At 35.0% G+C, this 14,158-nt stretch overlaps 1 protein-coding gene across 4 annotated transcripts in view; it reads right to left on the bottom strand.

The window, feature by feature from the left end:
• The window catches only part of ADGRA1 (adhesion G protein-coupled receptor A1), a 272,861-nt gene that overhangs the window by 128,798 nt on the left and 129,905 nt on the right, over positions 1-14,158 (bottom strand). For 3 of the 4 annotated variants that reach the window (XM_063339128.1, XM_063339130.1, XM_063339131.1), the window contains 3 exons: positions 6,977-7,141; positions 3,568-3,766; positions 2,075-2,224 (listed from right to left, as the gene is read on the bottom strand). In XM_063339128.1, coding sequence (XP_063195198.1) covers positions 2,075-2,224; positions 3,568-3,766; positions 6,977-7,141 — 514 coding nt within the window. The remainder of the gene's footprint in view (positions 1-2,074; positions 2,225-3,567; positions 3,767-6,976; positions 7,142-14,158) is intronic. The other variant, XM_063339129.1, reaches the window with a different exon arrangement.

The following is a 14,158-nucleotide window of genomic DNA, read 5'->3' as shown; positions in this document are numbered from 1 at the left end:
GAATGACTGAGGTTATGAAGTTAGTTCTGCATTTTCAATAAAAATACAGAAATTTCACATGCATTGCAAGGGACACAGAAATAATGAGATTATATGTGAAATTTTATGTGATGGTTCCTGAAAAATTCAGTCTGTTTTTGAGAACATAATTTCTAGATGGCTTTTGACAATGTGACAGACAGAGTTATTGATACAATGAATAATAATAAAACATATTAAAAGACTGGAGTGATTTATGAGAAAAGATTAAAGCATACACTAATCAGCTAAGCAATAACTAACTGAGAGCAGAACAATAGTCTATAAATACACAAAAGGAGAAAAATAAGGAGAGGAAGTAATTTATATTATAATTAAATGCATTAATGAAGAGTAAAGGCATGGCATTTAAAATACAAAAAATCAGGCTAATACGTGTACATCTTCCTGACAAAAAGTTGTAGTATATTACAAATATGTCCCCAGTGCAGCTGTTGGAAGCTCTCTTGTTTGAGAGCTAAACCACCAGATGAGACAAAGTACCACTAACTTGTATAAAAATTAATAATCCTGTGCTGACTGGGAGAGGCACACCCCAGAGAAGATGTACAGAAACTGTACTAGTTTAGTTAGAATGCTTCTTAAAGTGCTTTGATAAGTCACAGAAAACCTCTATGTATGTATTTTCATTAATTTCTAATGGTTTTATATAAATGTAGTTTCAGCTGCTAGTCAATTCCAAACTAATATACCTTTGTTCATATGTTGCCTTGTATGAAATGAAGTTCAACCCTATTTATAATTACACAAGCGCAGCTTCATGTACGGAACTACTGACACTTTAATTTCGCATGTATTTTTGTACCTTAGGAGTGAGCGTTTGGAAATGGGTGTTACTAAAGAGCTCAATGAATGAGGAACCTACTTAGTGATCCTGAGAGAGAAAAGTCCAAAGTTCAAAATAGAAGGACACAGAGACAAATTAGCAGAAATGTTCTAAATTATGAAAACAATAAGGGATTATGAAGTAAGAGATATAGAGATAAGTGGTGGAGTTGGAGATGCTTCAATACTGAAAACCAGAAACTGAAACACATTTGAAAGGTGGAAGAAGTCAATTAAAAGATTAGAGATGGTGTTCAGTTTTAATGGATAATGCATCAGCTACTAGAAAAACAAAGAGGCTTTATGGAAAAATCCAACTGTTTATTTTGGATGGTAAATTTTTGTTTTGTCAGGAAGCAGTAGATCTTATCAGAATTTTGAGCTGAAATACAGTTGTAGCTTTGAAACATGACTCTTGGAGAACATTTAATAATACACTTTAAGTTTGGCGTATAACGATGACATTGAAGTTGGAGGCTTTCTCAAATTGGCACTAAAATGTTAACTGTTACAATCCCCAGAGCCAGAATGGAATGAATATTGCCAAACCAAAAGAAAACAAATGTTTTAACTATAGCTATCATGTGTACAAATATTACAGGTTATGAAATCTTTATGCAAGCAGTTGCTCTGAAAATTAAGAGTAAAAACTACGATGAACATTGCTGTTCTCTATAAAAACCTATTTTTCCCATAGGGTTTGCATAACTCACCGATTAGATTTCCCTGTAAAAATACCATATGTTATGCTAAAGGTTTCTGTAGGAAGTTGTACTTAAAGACACATTATCTTCACTTTACATGAAGTGATACGTGCTTTCAAAACGCAGGGAAAACCTCCTGATAAAATGGAGGAAACAAAAGCAGCATGTCTAACTCCAGTGTCCAGATGGAGATGCGCCTTGAGTTCATTCTAATATGTTAGACATGGTAGAAATTAAAATGAAAAATAAAATTAAAGTGGCTTATTGAAAACCAATTTCTATTCCTCATCAGCAACGCCTTTGTCAGTCAGGTAAGATGGATTAGTTGTCCTTTTTGGCATAAAGAAACATATCACAGTATATGCAGAACATTTGCAATCAGAATACCAGCAATCAATTTTAGAAGCTACTCTTCAGTGAGTGCCTGCATACATTAAGAACAGGGACATATGTGAAGACTTCACTTCTAAGTGACACTTTTTTTCAGCATAGAGAAGATATCTTACATCTTCAACTTCATCCACGAAGACAATTAACTTTTCCATTATATAAGCCAAATATATTACATCCATTTTATCCACAAAGTGGGAAGCACCTCTTGTGTAGGCTGTCAGCTGGCGGGAAAATTCAAGCACGGTTGTCAAATTTATGTGCATCTGAAAATACATCAGAATTGTTAGGTGTAATAAACCAGGTAGCTTCATTCTCTTTTAAAAACTAGAGATCACATCCATTTGTATAATGCTTGCAATAATTTCATGTGGAGTTATATGCATCAGTAGTAGCATGGACATACATTTCAAGGGCATTTGAATGTATCTTCAGCATTAGGTGTTAGAATTCATTGCTCTTATCTGAAGACGCAACCACAACAGGCCAACAAATTTTGAAGATTTTTGTCTACTTTTTCTAGACTGTAACTAACTGGCCTCATAAAATATGATACCAAGCTACTAACCTTGCCTTGCCTATATCTTTAGATCATCATGACAACAACAGTATCAGTGGGGGTTCATATATACAGTGGTGCATAGGGGAGAATAGGGGACAATGGTAGTAAGTTGAAAGAAGAGAAGTTCAGACTGATTATGAAAAAAATCTTTTCTGCCATGAGGTTAGTCAGGAATTTGAACAGGTTACCCCCAGAGGTTGTGCAGCCTCCGTCCTCAGAGCGTTTGAAGACGTGGGTGGCTAAAGCTCTGAGAAAACTGGCTTAATCTCATTGCTTACCTCGCTTTGAGCAGGAAAACAGACTGGATTCTAGAGACCTTCCTTCCAAACAGAATTATTTTATTATCCTATAATTCCAATGGCTCTGTTGATATAGTAATTATTCTTATATAACTATGAACGCATCTGAAAATAAACTTCCTATGATGTTATCTAGCACTACTAATTGGGAAGAAATGATCAAGGAAACTGAAAGTGGCAAAAGTTAGTATGGCAGTTACAGGTCTGTGCCATCTGTTCCCTGTTATGCTCATTTTTTATCATTAATTTCTATCCATTTACTTTTTTATCTCATTCTCCCTTTTACTTATCCATAAGAAACCATTTAAGTAATGCTTTTTTGGAAGGCATCAAAAAGGCATTCCAAAGTAGGCTTCATTTCTGCAGCTCTTTTAAATATATTATGGACAATGGCAATAAGGAAAGGCACTTCAGCTGACAAAAGTCTGATACGGGACTTCAAGTGAAATTAACATCTTTCTAGCAAAAATGGATGAGGGGAAGACAAAGGAAGAATTGAAGTGAAGCACTGATGACCCTGCCAACATTACTAATGGCCATCTAGACTCCAGGGACCCAGAGAAAAAAAAAACTAAAATAAATGCTGTGCACTTGTTCCTAGTACAACTTCAATTACCAAACACATTGTCTTTCAGGTAAAACACTTTGTTAAAAGTCAAGCTATCTCAAACTTGTGGTTGAACAGACCTTTTCTTATGAGCTGTTCAATAAAATCAGTACTAGAAAAAAGAAGCCCTAGATTTCATACCTGACTAAAAGCATGAAGAACTTGAGTTACTTCTTGTGAATAAGGACATTCAGAATAGTTTTCTTCATCCCAGCGTCCAGTTCGATTACATTTACGCCATGCCTTAGACTCTTCTGCGCCATTGTGAAAGGCAATGGAGTTAAATGAATACTGGAGACAGGGGTGGTAAGCAGTTATCCCAGCCAAAGTTTTGGGCCATCTGTGAACAACAGTGTAATAAAAAATTACAACATGAAGCTTCTTTTTTAAAGACAACTTACAATATAGCAACAATATGCAGAGTATATGAGAAAAAAGGCTATTTTAAATTTTACCTCTATAATGAATTACTTTGTTTCCTTGGAAAAATGTCAAAATTATACAGGTTCGAGTCTGGCTGGTCACACATTACTTCTGCATTAATTCCAGGAAGGTGTTTGGTTTTAAGGAAAAATGTATGGATAGCATTTTCCCTACATTCATCTTTACAGATTGCACAAAGCAGAGCAGTAAATCCATAAAGCAAAAAAACCCAAATCTATTACTAAGTGCTGTAAAAGGTAAATGCTCAAAATGTACATGACAGTCTTTACTTTGCATTTTGACTCAACAGTCCAAAGCCTTCTCTGCCACAACATGCCAAAAAGCAAAAATACCTGAATGTGTCAGAAACCAATAAACAAAATTTCAGCAGAGATTACGTCTCATGGAGGAGGAAGGAGCTAGCCCTCAAAAATTAACTATTTAGATATACATGATTTATGTACTGTGATTCCAAGACAGCCTTTGAAAACAAACTATAAATCAAGAGCAGACAGAATTGTTCTATTTAGCTCATGGGTCTATTATACAACACTCCCTTTCTGTATATCTGCTGCATTCTCTAGAATGGCACAACTGGGTTCTCTTTCTTTTGGTACCAACTCCATTGTCATTTCCAGGCTAGTATGCACATAGCAGGATCAGGTAATTGGGAGAAATCAAACAAAAGCAGAAGCATATCATCAGAAAGTCAGCATGTCTGGAAACAATGTGGTTCTTACTTTAATTGCACTGATGTAATGACTGAATGCAACCAGTCATAAAAATATTCTGCCTGCCAGCGAAGCCACACCTTGACAGTCAGCCTTTGCTCAAACACATGTATTATCCCCTCTTAGTTATACAATGCAGACCCATTTGGACATTGTCACACCATATACTGAAGGATTTTGGGCTATGTAAGTTTTCCTCATTTTAAACAAAGAAAAGGTAAGAAGAAAAATATTTTTATATGTCATAGCTAACTCTCATTGGAATAATTCATTTTGTGATGTAAAAGCAGTTGATGCAAAATGAAACATGAAAGGAGCTTCACAAAAATTGAAGTATGTACAATAGTGTACTCTTCTTTGGCCAAAATATGGCCATCATAGGGAAAAACTCTTAGGACATAAGGAAAGTTCATTCTGCCTCACCGTGCCTAATTCTTACTGCAGTTGTGCAATTATAAATACCACCTAGGCTGGTCAACTGAAAGAACGACACTTCCCTAACCAGCTGATGCTTTTTTCTTTCCCCCGCCACCCCCCTCAATAAAAGAACTGTTCTTTCTAACTTCGCTTTTGTGGTTCAGCTCTTTCTACTTCCATACTTGCTATTTTACCAAAACTTCAAAAACTTTCTAAGAAAAATACCTGGTGTGATACCTGCATCTCTGAGGACAAACCTTTGGAACAATTTCAAGAGCTAATGCTGAGTTTGAGGCTGATAAATTCTCTATAATTTTAAATTCATTCCCTCAAATGCCAAAAGAACCTATGGACTCAGCATCCTTTTGATATACATTTTAAAAATAAATTTGTATGTATTTCTAGAAGGATGATCAATAGGGAGTGAAATGGGCACTCCTGTTCTTGTGATTTATATAAAATGACAAAAATGCCCCTGGTGTTAGTTTGTGCAGTCTGCAGAATTTATATATATTTATTTATGAAGAAAACAATGCCATTTTATGGCAAGAACATGAACTTCATAAAGTTGTCACCTAAAAGATTCAGTATGTGTTACCTGATCAGAAGTATATATATATATATATATGTATATATATATATATATTTTATTTTATTTTTAAAGATCAAATTAAAATACATTTAAGGACATTCACTATGAGAAAACACAATGACAGTTTTTGTGATGACAAAAAAAATCTATAGCTGAGATTATCAAAGATCTCTAATGGATTTTAATCCATATATAGGGATTATGTATCCATATATAAATAGACATTCAGCAAATGTGTTATACCTACTGGAACTGAGGTTAACACATAATAAAATAGCTTCGCAGTAAAGAGAAAACAGATTATGTGAGTTGGTTTCTTCATTCCTTTCTAAGTCATTCCTTTATTTTTATTCAAACACAAGAAACAGTAGTAAAAGGACTTTTAAAAAGTTTTAAGGGCAACTTAAAAATGAAGAGAGGCTTTCAGGTCAGAAATATTTGCAGAAAGTTCTGGTGTTCAAGAGAAGCTTCCTCGCTCGTCTACTTTTCCTTTCATTAACTATTCAAGCTGAATTCTTATTATAATTCACTTGGTAACAAATTACCTTCTTGATTTCTCAATGGGAAAGCCATCATACATCAGTGTTATTGTCAAGCAGGTAATTATATTTTAAGAGCTTTATGCATATCATTGAAGTATTTTAGAGCTAACTGAAAACAATACCAAATTCTACAGAATCCTTAACTGTTTTTTCAGTTTATGGGTATTAAAATTAAAAAGCCCCACCAACACGTGTAGTGGAAAGCAACGATGAAACAAAAATTACATTTAGTCAACAAAACTGTGCAGACTCTAAGATTCAGACAGCAGGTTGGATGTGTCTTCTAATCATGTGATATATTCGTGGAACTGTGTCTGTCCTTAAGATCACCTCAAACAATCTGCTTGTTTTACTGAGTAGTTTTACTTGCTGTTTTGATTCTCTTCAGTGAAATATTTTACTAACTTTTTTATGTTATTTGTTACCTCTAATCTCAGCTGAACAAAACCAGCAGAACTGAAACAGGTTAGAAAAGTACTGAGGATTTAATCTTCTAATGCTTTATAGCAGTGTTATCATATTCTGTAATTTAGAAAAGACCAAGAACAATTTTGAACCCTCGCTAATTTAGCTGTAAAGAGCCTACATCTTTTGAATTTTTCCATAATCTCACACTAAGAAATTAGAAGAAAGATTCTCAGACTTTCACAAACCACTACTGCTCTTGAAGCACTAGCTGCCATTTCCCATAAAAATCACACAGGGCTCCTCCTTCCTCCTATATTACATAAAAATGACAAGAAAAATAAGTGACATCTTCGTAACCGACTCTGAAGTATCATGTAAGCATGAATATGGTCTGTATCTGTATGAATATATATGAATATAAAATCAGAAAATCATACCTGAAATCTCCCTTGTTGTTAATAACTCTTTCTGCAGGGCAGTAGGGCGCAGCTGTTTCAAGTACCACGATCTCTACTTGTTTAGTGCTATTTCCATAGGAATTGTTGACTAGACACTCCCAGTCTCCAGTTGCATCAATATCAATGCTGGATAGGATAAGTTCACTATAAAAATAAAAGATTAAGTATTGTATATACTTAATTATATAGAGATTGAGTTATTGGTTTTCTGACATTAATTTATCTTCAGAGATTTTCTACGAAAATATAAAAACAGGGTTCGCTCTATGTCAATACGGGGACAGACAATATGTGAGTGATTGTTGTTAAGATTCTATCAGCACCAATTTGCATTGACCACTCAGATCATGACAAGCTATAACACGGATTACCAATCATCATAAAAGTATATCAATTATATATCAACGCCCATTCTCCTTTCCCCAAAGATTATAAAGTGGTTTTCTTGTTGCATAAACTAGCACTCTAAAGTCAGAAATGCATTTCAAGTTTACGACACAACCAATTCATAGAGAATGCTTCCCTTCAGCTGCGATTGCAGCTCCTATGGCATTTCAACAGCAGCATCTGTGGTGACATAGGAAAAGTTTTCTAGAATAGCCATTGACTTTGGAAGACGTATATAATTTTCCTTATGAATGCAAAATGAAATGAGGCAAATGCTGATATTTCTTTCAGTACTTTACTACTCACAAACTTCTTTCACGCTGTCCCCCACCAAATATGAAATGTAGTTATTAAAATCCAGAACTTAGGGTTGCATTAACTCTTTATAATGAGTGTTAAACAATTTAAATATAGAGACAACTTTGTGGCTTCTCTTACAATACAAACATTGTGCATGACTGAACCACACCAATATTTAGCTGCCTAAGCTAAATATTCTGTGCATAATTAGAGAAGGAGGAAATAATTTCAGAAACATTTAAAATTGTATAGAACTGTTCTGGTTAGTATTTTCTGTGTATTTTAAATCAGGCAAGAAGCTTTCCTTTTCCTTCCTCCTTAATGGATATAACCCAGGCCCTAATTAAGTCAATAAAGTTTAGTTTTTCAATTGATTTCATCAGGGATAGAATTTTATCTGATTACTGTAACTCCACAGATCTCATAGAACAAAAAATAATGCTAACTACTACATTTTAAGAAAGTAATACATTAAGTCTTAAATCTGCTGTTGGGCTAGAAATAAATTTTACTACAGTTTTAAAGTGCAGCTTTTGAAAGTAGTTCGGAGAAGAAAAAAAGGTAGTCATTATCTGAAATATTTACTTTGCTTTACACAAATGGCTCGTCTTTGAATGTGCCTTGTGGTTTAGACAATTAGAAATTATGTGGGTAGAAACGGAGTACAGTCAGAAAAGGTAAGAAGGTACATTATAAAAAGAGAAGCACAGAATTTAAAAGTTATTAAATTGATTTCAAATCTGTATTTAAAACAAAACCTTAAAAAATTCTACTTGTGTCCTTTGGCACTTTTGTAAGGAGCCTGACATTTTGAAAGATACACATAGAATAATTATATATAATTTATTTTTAATTTTTTTCTCTTTTAAACTTCTTTAAAAATGACATCCTTTTTCAGTTTAAACCTTTGTATATTATACATGCACTTTTATTAACTTGGCTACAAGAAAGGATTGAATCTCATCTATTGTATATAGACTGCTTCTGATACACATGAAAGTAGACCACAATCAAAGTAGGAAGTGATTAGACAGCTGTGTCTATCATTTTTCCTTTGAGATATGCATATGATTTTCTCAAGTACTTACCTCAGGACCATCTTCTTGGTCCCCAGAAAACAAGCAAATCAGAGTAAATGGCCTTTGATTTAAGTTAAAGTGCTTCAGATTTTTTGGGTAGTTTTCCAGACATTCAGTCAAATTTGTCATTAAATGGTTACTTTAAAAATCCCACACTCTTCCTATTTATCATGGCTTTGAGCTCCAAGTACCTTGTAACCCCCTATTTCATTTTTACAAAGGTTCTAACATGTTTTTATTGCATAAAACATAAAAAAAAGCATTACTAGCCATTCTCATAGTCGCTGAATATTTTCAGGTCAAAAGAAGCAATTGTTCTCTTAAGAAGTCTCAGATGAGAAAGGCCAAGAACAGCAGCCTCTTAGCTGACTCTTAATACATCTTTTTATGTTCAGATTGAAATACTTAAATGAAATTAGCCAGTTGATAACAATTCTCTAATTAAATCTTCTATTTCATGTGTCACAACAATCTAACATCATCATTACAGACAGTTGAGAAAGAATATATTCCTAGAGCTTCTAAAAACAATTATCCATAAAAGCTCCTTTTCACTGAAAAAATAGGCAGCATAAATATTCACCTGTAGGATCAAGACCCGGAAACTTCCCAAGTTAATAGAGTGCATGATAGATGTGCAGATCTTTTGATATATTTCCTATGAAATATCTATAATAATTGTTAACAATAGAAATTTGATAAAAATGGGAACCATGGTGATTTTAGGTAAATGCAATACTTGAACAGATTATCAGTTTTACAGGTAATCAATATGAAGATAAATAAATATGAAGGAAAAGGATACATTTTCCATTTATTTAAATTGTTGAAATGTGTTCTGATGCAAATTTATCGGCCACTAAACAGTTCTCCTGTCATTAGATGAAGTTTCCCAGTTTCTCAGACAAATATTTACTGAAACATCAATACTGCTTGTTCTAGAAACGCCATACGTGAACACTGGTTCAAGTACTCCAAAACGATGAGTAAATCCTCACATTCACACTTCTAGTCTTCTGATGGGGAACCAAAATAAGCCAGAATAGGTTTATGTAATATAGAAGAAGCTGTATAATGACTAGAACATGGAATTGCCTTCTGAATTGCCATCTGGCCACTGTAAATGATGCATTCATTTATATTCCTCTAGGAATATTTTGGATAGCAAGCCCAATGGTGAAACTGTTTATTTACTTACCATCTGGATATGAAAAATGATAAATTGATATTATACCCATGGAGAATACGGGGGACTAAATAAAAAAAAAAAAAAGTTTTTTAATTCTCAAAAAGAGCAGTCAACTTGATCCTTCACCATCTTCTCCACTTACAGTCCTTGACAACTCCACAGTCCTGGCAGACCAAAAAGAAAGGCTGGGCCTGTATAGAATTTTAAACCTCTTCATAAAATTTTCTAGTAGGTCAGTTACACGTTTTAAGTCTTGGCACTTTTACATTAGCATGCCTGGAAGTTCCCTTGTTTTTCTTACACTTAGTAGAAAGGCATTCTTGATCTCTCTTGGCCTTGGCAAGAAGTCTTGATAAAAGGCAAGTACTCTCCTGTGACCTGAGAACATGGCAGGACTCTCTGGTTTAGGAGCCTGACAAGAGCAGAACAGAATTAAGAGAAGACAGTACCTTTCATACTTTTCTTGACTATCTTATCTCACAGAAGCTAATAAATGTCAGGCCAGAAATGAAATGATCTTGCCTCTATGATGCAGCTTTCCTAAGGATGGAGTATGAGTCAGAAAGAGTTCCTACTCCCTCTACATTAGCAATCACATCCCACTCCTCAGAGGTGTGATAGTTGCTACTTTTGTGGGAATTTTTGACCTACCAAGACATAAAACAAAGTCAGACATTAACAAGATGGTGTCAAGGCAAACTGAATATGAAGACTTCTGCCTGATGAGAACAAAAGGATGACTAGCAAGCTTTTCTCAAGTTTTCTGTTGAAATTATAGTGGCCTTCTCAGTAAAAACATTGAAAGGAAGAAAGAGAATATACATGTTTTTTCTTTGTACTGGGAAATTTCATGCATGGTAGGATTCCTTTTTCAAATATGATGACTGGCATACTGAAAAATTAACTAAAATGTACAGCTGATGCAATTGCATCAAAAAGTTTTTTTTAATATTCAATAGAAGCCCATGGCATTGGTCATTATAAAGAGAGGAACCATAATGCAGGCGGAAGTCATACTTGTGTAATCAAGTAACCCATGACAATAGATTTCTATTTGAGGCATAATTTTGCATTGCTACAGCTATGCATAACTAATTAGACAATCAGAAGTAGGTCTCATTATGCAAAGTTACTCAACCATGTCCTGAAGTAATACCTTAGTGACATTTACTGTATGCCCCGGCAGTCATTTGCATGCTAGGAAACAGTAACAAACAAAGAGGAGACTTTAACACCATATTTTGATTGGCTTTCTACAAGAAAGGCTTTAAAGTCTGACTTGAGTTCCTGCAAGACTTGGAAAGAACCAACTGCCCTTCCTGGAGAAAAATAAAAATTAATTACTCAAACACAGATAACATGTAGGTTTCCTCATATTCTTCTTCAGACAGATAAATAGCAAAAGCCTTTCTACAGTTCAGACAGAAGGCCTGCATAACCTGCCTCTAACCCATACCACCTTAAATTATTAATACTAACACAGAATTTAAAAAATGAGTGTTGGTCTCCGGAGTACACTGCTGCTTGGAATATAGCCTTTCACAGGGGATATGAGGTTAAAACATGAAAAATGAAGAGAGAATGTGTAAATCTAGGCACTTTATCTGAACTTAAATTGCTAGTCTGATCTCTCTGACAAAATTACTTATTTACCCATGAAAGAAACAGCTTTAGAAGGTTGACGGCCTTTAAAGAAAGCTTGTGTCCAGGCAACAGCAAGAGAAAAGGAAAATTAAAGATTAAAGTTGGTACTCATTTCATGTTACATGTCTCACAAATATTTTCAGGTGTAATCAATTTGTCATACACATAGGAAATTCAATACACACGATTTTCTGTTTCTTCTGATTGAATATAAAAACAAAGCATAACTTACCATTTAATGCCATCTGTAGCTACCCAAGAAACATAACGTGCTGCAACATACTTTTACTATAACTTATCTATCAGCTAATTTGTTCACATCAGTATGCTTGGATCATGGCAACAGCTGGATTGGACCTCAGAGATGCAAACGGAAAGGACCAAATTTTAACGACAAGCTACTGACCAAAAAAAACCCCAAACCAAACCCTAAATACCTACTTCCAAAATGGGAGAAAAGACCTATATGTCTGTTAGTAAACCATCTCGCTTTATTTTCCTTTGTATTGCTCAAATTACTTTGACTGAAATGCAAATGTTCAAAAATATTTCCACAGGCTAATATTATCTGTTTTTTATGCAAACATTTGCCCAAAAGCAAGATGTGTTTTCTATAAGAACCTGTGACCTATACTTATATGCCATCAATTTGTTTCTTAAAATTAAGAAAACAAATACTACTAAGAGTGCCTAAACCAAATCATCTTCAGGAACTGAGTCAGAAATCCAAATAGCTCTACAACACACCACAATAGGTTTGGTTTCTTGCGTGATCCTTTTCTCTCTCATTGAGCTTGTCAGGTAGAGACAGACTACCCGCTACTGTGCTGCATCGAGGGGGGTGCATAAAGATGTTTGTATTTATCTTCATATTCCCACCATCCTAGAGTCAATACATGCCAGTCTGGCTAGCTGAGAACGTAAAGGGGGGTGTGTGTGTGTGTGTGTGGAAAAAGGTATCAACAGCTCTAGAGCACTCAAAGCTTTCTCTTGCTGGAGAAGCCTTCAGGCAGCTGGCAGGTCTGTGACGGCACAGTGCTCTAAAGCTATCTGAAGAGAGTACACCTGGGCCAGGGCTTAGTTAAAGTACTTCATGAACCAGTTGTCTATCATCAAGCTGCTTTCTCAGTTGGTGAAAGGTTTGGGGATGCTCAAATGTGTTTATTGTTATTAATTTTTGTTCTACCAGCAAACTGCTTGACTGCAGGATGTATACAACTGCAGTCTTCTGGGGAAATGGTGCTACACCTGCTGTATGCCTTTCATCTGCCCTTAAGTAGTCTGTACGCTGCAATGTTATATTCAGAGAAAGCTTTACTTCATTAGCATAACTCTTGTGATCTGTACACTATCAGAGGTTCTTAGACAAAAATAACACTGTGACAATCAGTCCAATAGCCAAAATTGCATAAAAAGCTTTTAAAGTAAAGTATTTCCCAGATGATTCACAAGTGTTAACCTACTTATGACAATTCTTGATTATTTGATTACGTGCCACTGAGACCAGCAAAAAAAAAAACCCCAAACCAAGCACCCACACAAAAACTCTAAACAACACAGAAAAGAAAACAAACTAAAAAACTACTACATTAATTTTACAATTTCAAATTATTTGTCAATGCACACTACCTTGACAGAATTTCCCACTCTCTCTAGTGAGTGGTGATGTTACAAATGCAGAAATTCATTATTTAATGAATACTTTATGGCATAGACTAATTGTATATTAGGGCTAGAATACTAACCTGTTTTATTTGCTGACTTGCAAGAAATTTGGGAAGATCTAAAAAGGAGGTAGGACATAGCAGATTCCTACATAAGAACTTCATGAAAAATCTCTACTTTTTCTCCAGTAGGTAGTGTATCTCCAACACTGTAAACTTTATTTTGTGATGGCCAGGAGTCATTCAATCAAAATACCTTAAACAATTAAAAATAGGGTTCTTTTATCCTGTAGGAGGAAAGAAGGGGTGGGGCTGGGACTTATTGTCATGGAATTCCAGCATGCTAATGGAGTAAAAAAGCTTTCTGTAACTCCATAAGGAATATGTCCTACAACATGTTCTCTACATTGAATACGTTGAAATATATGAAACGTAAACAGTAATTCAGTTATTTGTTTTAATATTTCTAACATGTTTTACTTTAAAGAAAAGGTTTGTTTCAGTATCTAGGGTGATTGACTCGGTAGAAGGTGCACATCAGAGTCTGGACATAAGTCAGAATTGCTCTGATAATCACAGCTGATGCACAGGGTTACAAACTACTGCCTGGACTGAGAGCAAATGTATAATTATACCTTACACTGGTGTTGACAGCAAAAGTAATTTAGAAAAAGCCAGTCCTTGGATGTTCACTCCAAACTGCTGCTGCAGTGCAGCATCTCCTCAGCTGTATTGCTGCAGCTGCTTGAAGGACCACATTAAAATCATTCCGGCCCTAAAAAGTCAAACCAAAACCCTATTGATTCCCCCTTTAGGAGGGTGGAAGGGGAGGGTGTGTAAATTTTTGTTCTTAATACTGAGCTTAACATCTCATTTCAGCGGTGTGACTGTATGGACC

Source organism: Chroicocephalus ridibundus, chromosome 6 (assembly GCF_963924245.1).
Source record: "Chroicocephalus ridibundus chromosome 6, bChrRid1.1, whole genome shotgun sequence".
Taxonomy (NCBI): domain Eukaryota; kingdom Metazoa; phylum Chordata; class Aves; order Charadriiformes; family Laridae; genus Chroicocephalus; species Chroicocephalus ridibundus.
This window is presented reverse-complemented; position numbering and strand designations above follow the sequence as displayed.